General features: G+C 39.0%; 1 protein-coding gene across 1 annotated transcript in view; it reads right to left on the bottom strand.

Annotated features, from left to right (window-relative positions):
• Positions 1–7,081: 7,081 nt before the first annotated feature.
• EFNA2 (ephrin A2) overlaps positions 7,082–18,765 on the bottom strand; it is a 212,471-nt gene continuing 200,787 nt past the window's right edge. Inside the window, exons 3-4 of the mRNA XM_063455539.1 lie at positions 15,289–15,354; positions 7,082–9,312 (exon numbers count right to left, since the gene is read on the bottom strand). Coding sequence (XP_063311609.1) covers positions 9,194–9,312; positions 15,289–15,354 — 185 coding nt within the window. The 3' untranslated portion in view covers positions 7,082–9,193. The remainder of the gene's footprint in view (positions 9,313–15,288; positions 15,355–18,765) is intronic.

Raw genomic sequence — 18,765 nt, forward strand, 5'->3', positions numbered from 1 at the left:
AGAAACCAGCAGAATAGTTCTGACAACTCTCATGACACTCAGTCCTTACCATCACCCCCACCACAATGGAAATTGACAACCCAGTGTCCCTGCACACTTTAACTATTCCTGACATGCAACATTAACAGTAGGTGATAGAATAGTCCCTTTTCTGCTAGACACTGGGGCAGTCCATTCTGTAGTGCAAGAAAATATGTCTTCCCCTATGAGAAATCTGATGATGTGTTATCATGTGTGGGTGTAGATAGGACCCCTATAGATATCCCCCTAACCCACCAGATGAAGCTGAAGCTGCATGACTCCACTTCTCTCGTAACCAGATTGCTTGTCAGCCCAAATGCCCCTGTTAATTTGATAGGCAGTGATGTTTTGTCTGCTATTAATGCCAACATTCAGTTTTGTCTGCTATTAATGCCAACATTCTGGAGAGATATCTTTGTCCCTGCCTCTAGAGGACAACCAACTGATACCCCTTGCTAATGTACTAGCGACCCTCACTAGTGACAGAGGCTACCATTGACTTGACCTCAGTCCCCATCTCTATATGGGCAACAGGGAAGACAGATACAGGCAGACTCTCTGTGCCCCCAGTCAAAGTTAATCTACTGCCAGGCATTAACCCTCCCTGCCAGAAACCGTATCCACTCAGCCCAGCACAGGAGGATGCCATCTGTCCAGGAGCTGCCATCCCAATCTGTCCAGGAGCTACTGCAAGCAGGAATTATTATCCAAACCACTTCAGCTTGTAATACCCACCTGTACTCCATTAAAAAGAAACAGGATAAAGGAAAACCTGTGGTTTATCGTATGGTACATGATTTAAGGGTGATTAATGCTGTGACCGAACTAATTGCCCCCAATGTTCCTAACCCTCATACACTGTTGTCACAAATTCCACCTTCTTCCAAGGTGTTTATGGTCATTGATTTGGAAAATGCATGTTTCTCTGTTCCCTTGCACCCAGACAGTCAATTCCTTTTTGCATTTACACATAAACACAAACAATACACATGGACGGTTTTGCCACAGGGTGCCCAGAACTCACCCACAATGTATAGTATGGCAATGGCCCTAATTTTAGAATCCTGGCCAAGGGCCAAAGATGTTGTACTGCTGCAATATGTTGATGATTTGTTTTTATGTTGCACAGACCAGAAATCATGTACAGAGCACACCCTGTCTTTACTAAAATTTCTAACGCAAGCAGGGTGCAAAGCTACCAAGGCCAAACTGCAGGCATGTGTTCCCACAGTTATCTTTTTAGGACACTGTATCTCTCATGCTACGAAACATCTCTCAGAAGACAGGAAAAATGCAATTAAAAAAATTAACCCTCCATGCAGCCTAGCCCAACTACATATATTCCTGGGTCTAGTCTCCTATTGTCGCCCATGGCTTAGCTCTGCAGCATCTACATGCAGCCCTTGTATGATTGCCTCACTGTGAACCTTTCATTTAACTCCTGAAGCAGAGGAAACCTTTTACACTCTTAAGTTGCTGGTTAGTGATGTCGCGAACATTACATTTTCCGTTCGCGAACGGCGAACGCGAACTTCCGCAAATGTTCGCGAATGGGCGAACCCGGTGAACCGCCATAGACATCAATAGGCAGGCGAATTTTAAAACCCACAGGGACTCTTTCTGGCCACAATAGTGATGGAAAAGTTGTTTCAAGGGGACTAACACCTGGACTGTGGCATGCCGGAGGGGGATCCATGGCAAAACTCCCATGGAAAATTGCATAGTTGATGCAGAGTCTGGTTTTAATCCATAAAGGGCATAAATCACCTAACATTCCTAAATTGTTTGGAATAACATGCTTTAAAACATCAGGTATGATGTTGTATCGATCAGGTAGTGTAAGGGTTACGCCCGCTTCACAGTGACAGACCAAACTCCCCGTTTAACGCACCGCAAACAACCGCAAACATTCCATTTGCACAACCGCAAACTCCCCATTTGCACAAGGTTGGATGCCATGTCCCGTTCCTTGTCCTCACTGATGTCATTGAAGGTCTCTTCCTCCACTCAGCCACGTACAACACCAAGGGTCCCCGAAGTTGACAACAAGCCCCCTGTATTTCTTTTTTTAAATGTACACTACTGTTACACCAGATAATGTATAATAAACACAGGTTACTGGCTATGGGGGGGATAATGTATAATAAACACAGGCTACTGGCTATGGGGGGATAATGTATAATAAACACAGGTTACTGGCTATGGGGGGATAATGTATAATAAACACAGGTTACTGGCTATGTTCGTGGTAATAAAAGCTTAACCACTCACCCCTAACTGGCCTCTGGTAAGACAGCTAATAGTTATACAGACTCTTGCTATGCCTAACACCCATTGGGTAGCACCCCGATTTACTGCTGTAGCAGCTAAACACACCCAAGCTTGCATGATTTGTGCTAGAAATAATACAGGACAGGCTGTAAAAACACCTGACAAACACATACCAAGGCCACTTTACCCGTTTCAGAGACTGCAGATAGACTATATTCGACTGCCTAAGGTAGGAGTGTATGAATATGTGTTGGTGTGCATTGATTTCTTTTCAGGTTGACCTGAGGCCTACCTAGTGTCAAAAGCCACAGCGAAGGTCACAGCAAGTAAGCTTCTGAAGGAACTGGTATGTAGATACGGGGTACCTGAAGTGATTGAAAGTGGCAGGGGTACCCATTTCACTGGGGAAATAATGCAAGAAATAATGAAAGCACTAGGGATCAGTCAGGCTTTCCACATCCTCTACCACCACCAGAGTAGTGGGAAAGTAGAAAGGGCAAATGGCACTTTAAAAAATAAAATTGCAAAGGCCATGTAAGAGGCAGGGAAACCCTGGACTTAATGCCTCCCCCTAGCACTCTTCTCTATGAGATTCACCACCCGTCCTAGAAGTTGTTTGTCTCCCTTTGAAATTCTGTTTGGTTGTGCCCCGAAGACAGGACTCTATTTCCCCCAGATACTCCAATTACAACATAGTGACATGGCCTCCTTTGATTTGATGGTCCCTTCCAAGTATTGCTAACTACAGCTATATATGTAAAACTGGAAGGTAAGCCCACATGGATACGTGCCAGCCACTGCAAACAAGTGCACCCTACCGACCCACCATCATGAAAGTGTTCTTATCCTTTACCATTGCATGCTGTGTTTAGATATGATACTCTGACTTGAGAACAGAAGATAATAATGCAAGGCAAGGGAAATATATGAATGCAGATAGCAAAGGCTTTTAATCTAAACTCCTTTTGACTCAACCCTCTCCTCAGTACTGAAAACGCCATACAATCTTGTCTTATAGCTGTCCCTACCCCAATCTCACTCTTGGAGAAGTACCTACATACCCAGAGACCCCATACAACGCTAAAATTACATTCTTATGCTTTCAACCCACGGGTAGGCAAGCCCCCCATAGGCTAAAAACAGTTAATTGAAAATTGAAAATAATTAATGTGGTCTTTTTCATGTAATTGTTCAAGAGACCCTAATACTAAATACCTGTTTTGCCCCATATGGTGGATAAATACCACGAATTGTAGAGCCCTGAACACCACTATGAAATGTAACCAAACTCACCAAATTATGAGTTACCATCACCATGTCTATCTCCCTAAAGGATGGACTTTCTCCTGTGGAAAGGTTACTCATGCTTATGTCCCAGGTAACATTACAGGTGGTCCCTGTGCAATCTCACCTAACCATGACCATGTTTTCCAAATTTGACCTGATCTCTGAAACCACCCAGCTACGCAAACCGCAGAGAGACAGGAGAGATGTCAACAACACCCTTACTTCAGAGTGTAACCCTGAAATCACTCTCTTATCTAATTCAAAATACTCTGCCCTAGCGTACTCCATAGTAGGAGCCCCAGGTTTAGCACTGTATAATACCTGAGTAATTAATGCCCTAGCCTGTTCCTTCGCCAAAGGTTTAAATGCAACACCCCAGGCCCTGGAGGAACTTTAATGGATACCCAGGTTAATAATAAAGCGATCCTTGAGAATAGAGCAGCTATTGATTATTTACTGTTGAAACATGACTTAGGATGTGAAGCTGTTAAGGGTATGTGTTGTTTTAACCTCTCTGATCATGGGACCATGATACACGAACACATACAGAACTTACACAACTTAGTGAAAGAAATTAAGCAAGACACTGGGTTCTTTGAGGATTGGGATTGGACATTTGGACTGGGAACATGGTTGAATTTATTGATTAAGAAAATGTTGTAGTTGTTTTTACTATCTGTGTTTATCATAATGGCGATTTTTCTCACTTTTAAGATCATTCCTTGTCTACTAACATCTATGTGTAAAACCAAATCTACTGTTGGTCGATCCTTAACCTATACGCCAGTTTCTCCTGCTTCTGGAGTCTACAGCGCTTAACTGATGAAGAAAAATCTCCTCAGCTGGTTCTTGGGTTGCCCAGTCTAAGGGAACCGTGATGAAAATGTAATGAAAGTCCCACGGGTGTGACTAGCACAACTGGAAATACTTTCGACAGTTGGGTGACCCCTGGATCAAAATAGGGGACTGTGAAGGAATGTACCTTGTAGGTGCCATAAATGGCTATAGCTATTAGCCTATATTAAAATTGGCTAACTTGGACTCATGTAATGCTTTATGCGTAAATGAATATTGACCAACATATATGTTTATTTCCAGGAGCAGAATAGCCCCCACCAGAGCATGTCTCATAAACGGTTATCCACTTTGAATTCTGGGAATCCTGTTCTGGGAAACCTGCTTTGTGAACATGACCTTAAAAAAATGTGTCTATTTCTTACATTCTTTTTCTGTGATGTACCTACCACAAGATATGTGTGCTTGCACACAATAATGTACTTTTACTGTATAAAAAGCTAAGCTCTCCCAATAAATGGCAGAAGCAATCTACTGATTTACTACTATCCTGTGTCGTGTGTCTTATTGCTTCTCCAAGTGCTTGATACAATTTGGGTACCCCTGAATATACATATTGGATGAGTATCAGTCTCATCGGACCACAGGACATGGTTCCAGTAATCCATGTCCTTAGTCTGCTTGCTTGTGGGTTTTCTTGTGCATCATCTTTAGAAGAGGCTTCCTTCTGTGATGACAGCCATGCAGACCAATTTGATGCAGTGTGTGGCGTATGGTCTAAGCATTGACAGACTGACCCCACCACCCCTTCCACCTCTGGCAGCATTGCTGGCAGCACTCATACGTTTATTTCCCAAAGACAACCTCTGTATATGATGTCCTGTGAAACTTCTGTATGGTCTTGCCCACCGTGCTGCAGCTCAGTTTCAGGGTCTTGGCGATCTTCTTATAGCCTAGGCCATCTTTATGTAGAGCAACAATTATTTTTTCAGATTCTCAGAGAGTTCTTTGCCATGAGTTCAACTGAATGTTGAACTTTCAGTGACCAGTATGAGAGAGTGTGAGAGCGATAACACCAAATTTAACATACCTGCTCCCCATTCACACCTGAGACCTTGTAACACTAACGAGTCACATGACACCGGGGAGGGAAAATGGCTTATTGGGCCCAATTTGGATATTTCCACTTAGGGGTGTACTCACTTTTGTTACCAACGGTTTAGACATTAATGGCTGTGTGTTGAGTTATTTTGAGGGAAAAAATTTACACTGTTATACAGGTTGTACATTTACTACTTTACATTGTAGCAGAGTTTAATTTCTTCAGTGTTGTCACATGGAAAGATATAATAAAATATTATATAAGGTGATGGGTGTACTCACTTTTGTGAGATACTGTAATTTTTAACCATTATTTTTTTCTAATCATATTATAGTATATGGATATTAATTCACTTATTTACTCAGTTACAATGTTAGAGGATCATTACTGATGTCTTTATCTCAACTTTAATAACTACTGAAGAACCAGCATTTTCTGAAGGTATCTAAACACCTTCTACAGTCCCTTATTCCTTTCCACATTGTATACACAACAGTACTGCTCTTCCATCCTTGATTATATGGTTTAAACTCTGTATTTGAGAAATTCACTTGCTGATGAAATGTGTCAAGTGCTAGACATTTGACATCACTTCCTGAGAGCACTTGTGACAACTGTAGAATCAGAAGAGTTGAGTATTGCAAGATTATCACCATAGTTACTACTCATGGGATTGTAATTTGCACCAACATTTTGTTTGCTTGTTTGTTGAATTGGATTTGCCCTCTTTTCGACACACACAAAGCAATGCTCACTATTTACAGATACTTCAAGAGACTTGCTGGCAGAGCCTTTGGAGACTTGACACTCATATGTTGGAATATTGTTGTGGCATGTTAGGACTTTGGTGGGAATTCCTACCCCATCGTTGCTGAAGCCAGTTAGGATTTTACTGTTCATACTTGTATTTATTTATTTTATTTACAATGATGCTTGGCAATACATGACTATAATTTTAATAAATAGTTTTTAAAGGGACACTGTAGGCACCCAGACCACTTCAGCTCATTGAAGTGGTCTGGTTGCCATGGCCCATGCCTCTTTACCCTGAGCATGTAATTATTGCAGTTTCTGTGAAGGGTTAACTCCTACTCTAGTGGCTGTCTACTAGACAGCCACTAGAGGGACTTTGGTCCGTTATCTGACGCTGGACGTCCTCCCACTCTGCATGAGGACTTCCAGTGTCAGATTTTCTCCATAGGAAAGCATTGAAAAATGTTTTCCTTTGGGGAAATCCTAATGCAAGCATGGCTATTGGCCACCGACGAGCATGGGCGGAGCCTAACCCAGCACCGAGATACATCGCGCTGGATTAAGGTAAGTGACCAAAGGGGTTTAAAGTCCTTCTGCTGCGCTGGAGTGGGGCACGAGGGAGGAGGGCACTGCAGGATTCTACAGTGCCAGGAAAATGGGTTTGTTTTCCTGGTACTATAGAATCCTTTTCATATAGTTGTTATGATAAAGCTTTCTGCATTTTTTTTAGCGCACCAGTTTAGACATACCTTAGGGTTCATAAAAGTGTGTATAAATGTACAAATAAATAAAAAGTAGATTATGGTAGCAGTTAATTATATAAACATCAGAAAACAACAGCAAAGACAAGAATGGATAAAATGTATTTTATTGCAAGTTTTTGCTTCCTAGTCTATAAATCATACAACTTCCATAAAATTCATTGTCAGCAATACATAGAAAATCACAGTTTACCTGCTGGCTCTATTTACACACATGTATGAAATGTCTGGGACTTGCCCCTAATGCAGGGAGACATATATTCAGCAATGATGTGCAATGATGTAGGATAATCACATGAGGAGAATAAAACAGACACGTTTTAAATCTTTATTTGCCACTGGATTGCAGGAACTTGAGAAACTACATCATTATCTTTTTTTATGTAATAAAAATGCAATAGAGAGTATTAAGTGGAGAAGACAGACCAGCACAAGGAGCAGAAGTGCAAGTCAGAAACACCTTTAAGGTGCACTTTGTAAGGTTCACTTTACAATCAAAGTCACTGCTTAGTATTGAGGGTAAGTACGTAGTGCCTGCTTCCAGTTTGCCTTTAGTTTAAAAAAATACAATCAAAGGCAAATGGAATTTTGTCAGCACCATTGGATAATCCTATTCTATGTTCTGAATAATGTCTTACGAAAATTGTTGTTCAAGTGTATAACTTATTTTATGGGAATCCTCAAGTTGTTCAGCATTTTAATCTCTTTATACATTTTATTCTGGTTTTCTATTTTATTTTAAATTTTTCCATATGAAAATAATAAAACTTTAAATGTTATGAGTATATTGGCTCACACATTGTATTCTCCATCTTTAACACTACTGTACAACTATTCCCACTACAATTTAACAGAAATTAGTGAATAATGCACACAACATCCTCTGCTACAATGTGCCATTACTGTATTCCCAAAAATCTTCTCTATTCGCAGAATACCAACGACAAAGAATAAGGTTATTGTTTTTATCTGTATACAAAAGTGAACTGGTCACCTAAGTGTGGTTTGGGTTAAAATGTGTAAACAGTAAAACGTTATGAATTCACTGTGCAAGTAGAACTGGCAGCAAATGTGTTTATCTGGAGAAAATCTGCTTTAAGATTCGTTGTCAATACCCCTCTGTGAAATCATCAAACTAACCACTAACGCAAATGAACTGTTTTACAGGAAAAAAAATTAATCTACATTCAAGGTTTGGTTGATGACATCACAACATGGACAGAGAAATATAACATAAAATCAATTCTTTTTTTTTGTACTGAACTTCTTCTAAAAATCTCTTTAGTTACAGGTTTACTATACTCATATCAACACGACTTTCTTTAGCCACTCCAAAGAACAAATAATCTATAGTGAAAGAAGAGGAGATACACTGGATGCTGAATCAATAGGCTTCACGTGGTACATTTCTTCGATTAAGAGCTTAATGTACTGGTTCAGAACGGAAAGTAAATTATTTAACACTAGTCATTTAGGTCTTGTTGCCATAAAGAGCAAAATGATAGAGCACTGAACTGCTACAAAGGAAAAAAAAATACACTGAGGTTCCTAGGTGTGTTAAGATGTGTGATTTTCTCGTGTGAATAACTGAAGCACTAGAAATCCATTATAAAAGACAAACAATCAGCATCTAGGCTGCCCGTGGTAACTATGCAACTAAGGAGCAGAAATACTGATCTTGGTCCCTCCGTTTTTTGCAGGTCACGTACCATCAAAATATTTCACATGACAAATCCAAAATCTTTGGAGGTGATGTGAGATGAAAAATGACAAGAGAATGTAAGAAAACATCTGATGTAAACAACCAGAATGAGACAAAACCCATTTGATAGCTGGAAAAAACTTTACAAATATGTCATTCTACTGGTGCAAGTGCAGTAAACATACTAAGAATACAAAATAAAAAGACTATACATTTGGTCTGGAAATGTAGAAAGCAAGTTATTTGGGAAGCTCTAAACTTCAGCACACCTTTCCAAACCAAGGGCATAATTTAATCAGCATATTTATTGAACCCCATCCTACAAGCAATAAATGTGGATTGTCCATTAGTGTCCAAGCTTATATGTTGACACTTCAGCTGCCCCAATTCTTTTTTTTTTTTTTGTGTGTGCGCTGAAATCAAACCTTCCTTTTCCTGGTGTCAGGGGTGCCTTATTCTTTGTTTCTGCCTTCTTTTCTTTGTCTACAAGCCATCAAACAGCTACAAGACGATAATAGTCCAAAACAGAAGAAATCCAAGGCTTGGGTGAGGAACCCTGAGGCTTAGGCCCGAATTATTGCTGGTGAAGATAGGCTCCGGAGACTCATAAAGGGAATCATCTGCAGTAAAAAATTCCAAATGTATGAGAATTAACCCAAACATCAAGTCTACCCACCTTTCTAGCTGCTTGTCTAGCTATCTGTCAGCCATGTACGATCATTTGAATTTTTACTTTTCAAATATATGTGATAGACAGTCCTTGAAAATATCTTAGAAGGACATTCTAAACACTAAACTAACTTTAGCTTAATGACGGTGTTAATGATGTATAGATCATGCCCCTGAAGTCTTACTGCTCAACTCTCTGCCATTTAGGTTAAATCATTTAGTTTATGCAGCTAGTCATACCTCTCCTGGTTGTAACTCTACATTTAACTTTCACTGTAACTTTCTACATTTTCCTGAAAAAGAAGTCTAAATGTTTAAGCTTCCTTTATTGCACAGTGTGTTTAAGTTATAAGCACTGACCTCCTTCTCTGTTAATTGCCTGCTAGACCCTGCAGATGTCTCCTGTGTATGGTTAAAGTTCAATTAAAAGAACAGTAGATAATATCTAATGTAAACACACTGTGTTGTAAGGTATTTTGAAATGAAAACTTTTTCCTCATAAACAATGGAATTTAAGTCCTAATATGAAAGTTCTCCATATAAAACACAACCAGTGAAGTTAGCAATCTAAAACGTGTATGTCCAACATTTTGATCTTGAAAATACCTTTTGGTCGAAATGTTGCAGCTGGACACTGTAGTTCCAAAAAATTTGACTATCTTCTAAACCTTATTTTTTATGTGATAATGTTTAATTTTAAATATAATTTAAATCCATTTCAATCATGGTACAAATAGGGCACACAATGCACTGGAGGAGGAAAAATAGAAACATTGGGGGGAGATTTGTGAATTTGTCAGTGCTTAAAGTGGGTGATATCACCAAGAGAACTAGTGGCAACAGGTACATTCCATTGATGATTCTTCATCTTACGCATACTTGAACCACATTTCAAGGCACAACACTATGATAAATCGCCCTTATTGTTTAAGTTCTTCCCCCTCCAAATACAATGTTCAATGACCAAAATAAAAGCACAGAATGTAAGAATAGGAAGTCAAGATGGAGTCACTCAGACAAAGATAAATATTTTTTTAAAATGTATTTAGAAAATGGCTGAATTCAACATTTACTTAATTCCAATTGGAATTCTCCAAATTGAATTTACAGCATTAGGCCGGATGCATTTGCTTTATGGTTTAAAATAAATGTTTTTCACATCTGAAGTCAGAGTTAACCCAGGCTGTGGGATACAGGGAACATCACAGTGTGAAAATGGTTTAACATCAAATAGAGGGACAGTGCGAGGGGGGCTTCAGGCACTATAATATAATTTGATTAAATAAAACAGTTATAGTGCCTGCAGTGTCAGTTTAAATACTACGGACAATGTTCAGATTTTCTTTTCCAAGTGGCATGTAGTGCCCAATTCAGGATGGGGCCATAAAGACATTTGAAAAATAACAGTAGCAAGGTCACTGATGCCATAAACATATACTTATAACTATAGCAGATAAGTAAGCATAATATTAAAGAACCAAGGAAATCATTTTTTCCCCTTTAGATGATGTAGCTAAATATAAAGTTCTTTGTTTTTTTATGCAGTGACAAAAAAGCTCTACAGCCCTAAAGAACCATTTGTGGAAAATGCAGGAAAAACTATTAAGCAAAAATTGGCTGAAACTGACGTCAAAATGTCTGCACAAAGGTTGTTAAAATACCCTATGTGAAATGCCCTGGGTTGTCTGCTTTTGAAAACTGTATGCTTTTATCTGTTGTAATTTGAATTGGTGTGCTCCTAAATTAATTTGAAAATACCTAAATACCAATATGAATTACCCAAGGGTGTCTGTTTTTGAAAACAGAATGCTTTTAGGGAGGTAATTTACACTGATGGGCTGCTAAACTGCTATAAATGAGACACAGGCCTAGCAAATCAAGCTGTCAAAATTCAATGTTAGAAGAAAGCTGAAATTGCACCTGTCATAAAAAACTGACCTGCTCCCACTTTATTGGGAATACCATTTCATCTATACACTGTGCTAGCCAAACTGCTGGAAACGCAGTTTGAAACATATTCCTAAAAATGTTTTTGTTAACAAGTCTATGTCAATTAATCAGCTGTCAAACGGTGAACTATAATGTAAAAAAAAAACAAGAAACCTATTTATGTAGAGTAGTGCATGTAGTGTGTTTCTCATTGCAAGTTTGTGTTGTCTACTGCACTCTAGAATTAGAAATGCCACACTTAAAAAGTGCACAGGAAAAAAAACGCCCCCCTTACTTTGACATAAATGAGTGGTAAAATGGCAATATGATATGAAAATACTGAAAGTATCATGTGCAAAAAAATTAAAAAAGCCTCTGCTAAAAAATTGTTTGTGAAATAAACTATTCTCAAAAGTAATGGTGAAAATTGGTAAAATATGGTTGGAGGAGATTAAAAATGTCCAGTGTGCCCTGGGTTGTGTTCATTGCAACTGGCATACGCTTATGTGGGTAGCTTATACCTGCAAGATGTTAAATGGTTCTAAATGTGAAATAGGTCAAGCAGTGCCAGACTGGGAAATAAATGCCCAGGCGTTTGTTTGTTTTTAGCACAGCAGCATAGTAAGAAGGAGACGGGGCCAGAGAGAGGTGTTTTGTCATCACCAATGACCCACACATCCCCTCTCAAAGTGAGAATGTTGGTTCCATGATCTTCCAGGGCAGACAAATGAATAATAAAGCCTATTGTGCATGTGTTTAAAGGCTGCTTGTGGAATTGCGTGTGTGTAGAGTGAGCTGATTGTGGTGTGGTGTTTTGTATAAATAGTTCGATTTCAGTTGTTTTGTATTTGTGGTGTAACATATGTGGCTAGTGTGTATGTATTGGAGGTATAGTGTGTAAAAGGGATATATCAAGTGTCTGCATACGGGCTGTAGAGTATGTGTGTATAGGTGATGTAGTGTGTGTTAGGGCTGCAGAGAGTGTGTGTTTAGGGAATGCAGTGTGTATTTGCATGGGGGATCTAGTGTGTGCATAGGGGATCTAGTGTGTGCATAGGGGATCCAGAGTGTGCCAGGAATGGTGTGTGTGTGTAGGTAGTGCAATTTATGTCTATAGGGGATCGAGTATGTGTAGAGGATCCAGAATGTGTGTGTAGGGAATAGTGTCTGTGTAGGGGATCCAGAATTTGTAAAAGGGATGTAGTGTAAGTGTTTGGAATGTAGTGTGTGTAAGTGGTGCAGTGCGTAGTGGTGGTTGTGTGAAGGGTGTGTGATGTGTGCAATGTGTGGGTGAGGGGTGCAATGTGTGTGTGAGGAGTTCAATGTGTGTGAGGGGTGAAGTATATGTGTTTGTGTGTGAGGGGTGCAGAGTGTGCACTTAAAAAAAATAAACTTTATATCCCTCCTCTCCTTTCTTATCTTTGGCACGGGAGAGAAGGAGAGAAGACATTGGCATGGTAGTCTGGTGAGTGAATTCTAGCCTGTAGCTCCTACGGCTAGAGTTCACTCTCTAGAGATCCAGCACTGTCGGAGTGTTGCCATGGTAATCCTCTGATCTCCCCTGTCGGAATCGACCCATGGCCATTGTGGCCAACAGTGCATTTGCACTGTTTGTCCAATGCACTGTTGCCACAATGGCCATGGGTTGATTCTGACAGGGGAAATCAGAGGATTATCACGGCAACACTCCAACAGTGCTGGATCTCTAGAGAGTGAACTCTAGCTGTAGGAGCTATAGGCTAGAATTCACTCACCAGTCCGGGCCTGATGTCCAGTATGAAAAGTTTTAAAATTGGTGTAACGGAGCTCCCTGTACCCCTGGATGCGTACCTCCGCCAAGGACCACTTTCTAGCTGGAACAGGGGACAAACATCAGCACTCTTGCCCACAGTCGCCGTGACTTGACTGGGGTCCTGGAACCACTCCCTCCTGGAGCCAAATGGGAACACCCCCAAGCACTGGACGACACTCAGTCCTGGGAGCTCTAGTCCTTACAAGGACTTTCCCAGTTAAATCCTCCACACTGGAACAGTGATTAAAGAGTAGCCCTTTCCCCTCCCAGTAACCAGACAACACATAGTTCTGGGAGTACAAGCTGTAAAACATTTAATCTGGCCAGATGGCCTGCTTTTATCCAGTTTCAAATACAGTTGAGCACGCCAATGACACTCCCACAGAAAACAGGATAATCCATCCCTTATGTCTGGGAGATAATTTAGTCATGATCTTTACAAAACTCAATTATCTCCAGGCACAAAAAACACACATTTCACAAACACCCCAAAAGTACCTTCAAAATACATAAAACCCCCATCCCCTGATAGCCCTTATCTGGGTGACCAACATATCCAAAAATCACCCAGATTGCTTCAGGGGTTCGGGAATTTCCTGGAAGTCTTAATTTGACCGACCGCACAGAGGCTCCTACCCAAAACAGTTCCACAAGATCAGGGCCAGCGGTCGGTCTAGTTCGGTAGTTTAAAAACAAACAAACTACCGAACACATTCAATATTCTTACCCTGGAGCTTGTTCCCCTTGTTCGTGGGAATGTTTCCACCGAACAGTGTCTTCCTAAGTGTTATAAAACCGAACACATGCGATCATGGAAGTCCAGCGGTGTTCGGGAGTTTCAGTGTCCGAAAATAGTTCCATGAACCCGACAACCAAACACTGCTGCCTGTGTTCATGCGAACAAGATGGCCGCCACCTCGTGGTCTTCCATAGGAAATGCGGCCACCCAGACGAACACTTAGAACACTGCAGTGGAAATTGCTACAAAGTAGCAATTACGCTTAAAAAGCTCCCGGGTGGTCTCTGGTTCGTGCAGCTGTTCGGTTCCCGAACCATACAGTTCAAATGCACGAACGGAGACTTTTACATTACATATTACATAGTCCACAGTCTGTGAGCAGGAGGCTGGCAAGCTGGCTCCTCCAGGAGCTTGTGGCAAACTCACTTGGAAAGGGGAGTTTGTCAAAATTGGATTGTGATTTATTTATTTATTTTTGAGTAGAAGACATCACACAAAATTTTACTGCAAACCAAAGCTAAGACTAATGATAAAATTGCAGCAGAAAGGGTCAGGATGCTCCATAAGAAATACTCTGTTTGGGGATATTCACTAAAGTCAGACTTAGTAGAACTATAATGTGAATTTCGAATATAAGGCCAGAGTATCCAAACTGGAAACAATCCCCAAGTTAAATATGCTTCCAGTTTGGATAGTTTAGCCTTAAAAGGATACTATAGGCATCAAAACAATTTTAGCTTAATGAATCAATTTGGGTGTAAAGATCATGCCCCTACAGTCTAACAGCTCAATTATCTGCCATTAAGGAGTAAAATCACTTTTATTTCTGTTTATGCAGCCCTACCCACACCTCTCCTGGCTATTGGATTTAATTTCTTAATGGCAGAGAATTTAAAAGTGAAGACTGCACGATCATTACACCAATACTGCCCCCCCCCCCTTACACCCCTTAAAAGCATTAAAAAACTCACCTTATTTCCAGCACCGTGCAGGTCTTTAATGTCCCTTTAAATCTAAAATTCCCTAGAATTCCTCAAAAGTATCTCTTTCTCCTGTATGGTGGTCTTATTTATTTTTTTTTTTCTAAATATACATTTACACTATTAACATTTTTAGTTTTTTTGTGTGTCTGGTTGTTTTTTATTTGTTTCATTTGTCACAGACTCCATTGTCCGGTTTTAGAAAGATTTTGGATTCAATATACGAAATGTTAGATTAAATGTAAACAACTGTTTATTGGAAGAGTATGACTGGGCAGAGAGGAAAGCAGCATGAAGCTGTGGTTAATTAAAAAAATAATTAAATAAATCTGTAATACTCAGCATGATCACCCAGCACTGTGTGTGCATGGAGAGAAGAACTACAAATCATTTAGACTAATTGCCAGTGGACCAACTCAAATCCAGACATCCCAACTTGGAAAAAAAACTAATTTCAGGGAGGTGGTTGCACTCCTCCAATACTTACTTGTTGGACGTACATAAACTTTCAGCCTGAGACAGGGTTTATCCACCAAGTTTGGGGGAGTGGATGCTGGAAAAAAAAGAGTACAATTATAAACACCACAGTAAAATCAAGAATCATTGTTTCTGAAATAATGATTGAATAAAGAAACATGCATCACTGGACAATTATTTTTTTTAAACCAGCAAGCAAATACTTTTAAAGAAATATAAAAAACAAAATGAAACAAGAAAAACTTTGAAAAGTATGTAATAAACATTTATAAACTTACTATAAACTTAGCCGGATTGGATTATTGGACATGCCTCTCAACTTTACGAGTTTCTACAGCCTTCACCCACTTTTACTACCCCCTCCCCACCCATCTTAGTTTCAAACCAGTCCACTAATGACAAAAACAGGGCATTGTTGTACAGCAGTATGAGAGAGAAACTCAACACCAGTTTTCTCTGTCTGCATGAATCACACTGTACAAACTCTTTCTCTTTTACCCCTGTCAGGATGTTGCAAGGTTAAGAGACCTGCCATCTACACATGTGTAAATCTATCAGGCATGCCCAATGCACTTTTTCAGCATTCATAGGGATAGGTCACATTCAATGTATGTATACATCAAGAAGATTTCAACTAAAAGTTCTTGATGTATGCATACATTGGATTTTGCTACATGTATTGCCTACCTTGACGCATAAGTGGTACCCATAAAAAACACTGAACACCAGAGTTACCTTGAGCCCGTCCAATAGGCTCTATACAAGGTTAGCAGCACCATACTTTTTATTTGTGATACTACACTATATGACTCTTTTATCCATTTTTTCATCCTGGATTTACTGTGAGTGTCCACTTTAGGAGGAGGGTGGTGTACTGCTAAAAAAAAATACAGAAGTCAATCTTATAAGCACTGTCTATGTGAGTGTGAACTTGTACAGCTATAATACAATATTGCACTATTTGTATATATTTTTTTCAGTTTTTTTTTTTTTTTTAGCTATTCATGCATCTTTTCATTTTCAAAGGGTGAGTGTTGTACAGGACTAAGACTGCCTCCAGTGGCTGCACCCAGACCACTTCAATGAGCTGAGGTGGTCTAGGTGCCAATAGTGTCTCTTTAAGGCTAATTGTAGAAATACACTATTCTCCATCTTGCAACGGCTCTCTTCACACTGCCAATCCCACCTTTCCACTCTTTCTTTTGATAAAGACCCAGTAGTGTCGAAACATTGCTGCTTTTGCCCCAGTAAAGCTTTTTTTTTTTTTGTTATCCTGGAGTGCCTGAACCATTATTTATTCTGCATATCATGGAAGGGACTTCAGAGGACCTGGGTTATTTGGTAAGTGCGGTATCCAGTACGTCCTTAGTGTACTGATGTTGGCCCAACTGGGAGCAAATGATTTAAAACTTGGATTGCATACTTCAATAATATTGGCACAAATATCATCTATGTAACACAAAACTATTATGATGGACATATTTATGGCAAAAATGTGAACTTTTCACTAAACAGCAGGTATTGGTAACTAAGGAATGAATTTATAAAATAGTCAGATGGAGAAAATCTCTAAGCCCAATAATTATGAAATTTATTTTTTCTTTCTGTCTGCATTTAACCCCAAAGTTATCTAGGGAATATATGATATTATCTAGTACCAACATGATGACACATTCTGACAATGATACGCAATGTGTAATAATAGTACTGTTGTAACTTTTATATTTATACATGGGCCAAAGAAAGCTCGAGTCACACTAAATTACATTAATGTGGACCTGTCAAGTAAAAGAACCATTAAGCAATTTTAAAAGGTTTTTAATAATAGGTGTCAACCTAAGTGCAATATAGCTCTTTATTATGGCATCTATGACACACATCTACCCCCCTCCCCCGCAATCACACACCAAAATAGAATTGTTGTTTATTTCTCAATAAATTATCATATGTTAAAATTAAAATACAAACACAGTGAGCATATAATTTATTGTGTGATAAAATCATTTACAAGAGTCACTTAATAAAATATATGACATAACATGGACAATTAATATAATTCTGTATTACAAGATACACATATCTCAAAATGTAGATCATGTGGACTTGTGCCAGCACAGGCTGGATAGTCATATATGATTTAAATCTTATCAAGAATCAAGCTATCCATTTATTCCCTAAAGGCAAGAAGGGGGAAGTGTGTTATTACTGATAAAGGAAATTACATGCACCAAAATAGCATTTATGTTTTTTATTTACATGTATGTTGCCTTTAATGTACACAAAACTCCCCTGTCATGCTAACCTTACTAGCTAAAAATGTAAATAAAAGATTGAAAGATTAAATAATCTGACATTAATTTAGTTGGATTTCCATGACATATTATTATTGCTATTATTATTTAAGTCCTAACATATTCTGCAGTGCTGTACAATTTGTGGACAGACAGACACATATTTAATACCAGACAAGATGGATGTACAGGAATAGTGGGGTTGTGGGCACTGCTCGATGAGCATAATGACACAAAAGGTAAGAGTATGGTAGAAAACTACCTTGCTATATATTCACTTAGGGTTTTATTTTTTTTTTATGACAGTTGCGGGGAGGGAAGCTGTCAACAGTTTAATTGATATGCTTTCCTGAAGAAGTGAGTGTTCAATATTTTTTTTTTTTTTAAGGACCAAAAGACTGGATGAAAACTTAATGTAGAAGGGAAGGGAGCTGAAAAGTCTTGGAGGCGAGCATCAGAGGTGGGAGTAAAAAAAGAGGATAGAGTATTACAAATTATATTATAATGCATATTAGTTAATTATATAAATTAGAATATGTTAAAATTAAAATACAAACACAATGAGCATCCAATATATCATGCAACCAACTAATTTACAAAAGAGTCACTTAAAACGCTAGTTAACTTGCATATCATCTGTCATTATCCAGGTCTCTGAAATTGAAGGAACTCCCTTGGATTTTGCAATGCATTATGTTATCTAACACATTTTTAAGAATGGGAGATTTGGGAGAATTTGAATTTCACATACATGTATACTTTTCTGTTTGGAGACCGCACATACAGAATAACCCTTCACTACAGTGAATATTGGTGTCCCTTCACTATCAGTAGAATAATGTTTGCATCCTCATAGAAACAAATTTGTGTATGCAGATAAATATAAAGTAAGTGCAAGCAAATTTCCACTCAAATGAAAAAATTAAAGAAGAATCCTTCACACAAGGTAACGGAAGGGAACTGAGCATCCAATATATAACAATGGTAGTTCTCTTCCAGAAACAAGATGAGTACAGATCTCAAGGACCATATCTTCTTCAGTCATTTGAAACAAAGGTCAGGTTAATATTTAGAACCATATCTACGCAATATTTCCATTATTTCCTTAGCCTGTTTTTTTTTTTTAAGGGCACTCTTAAACCCCCTTCTTACCTTTAATGCCTCATTCCTTTATGTAATACTCTACCTTAAACATT

This window comes from Pelobates fuscus, chromosome 5, assembly GCF_036172605.1.
Source record: "Pelobates fuscus isolate aPelFus1 chromosome 5, aPelFus1.pri, whole genome shotgun sequence".
Taxonomy (NCBI): domain Eukaryota; kingdom Metazoa; phylum Chordata; class Amphibia; order Anura; family Pelobatidae; genus Pelobates; species Pelobates fuscus.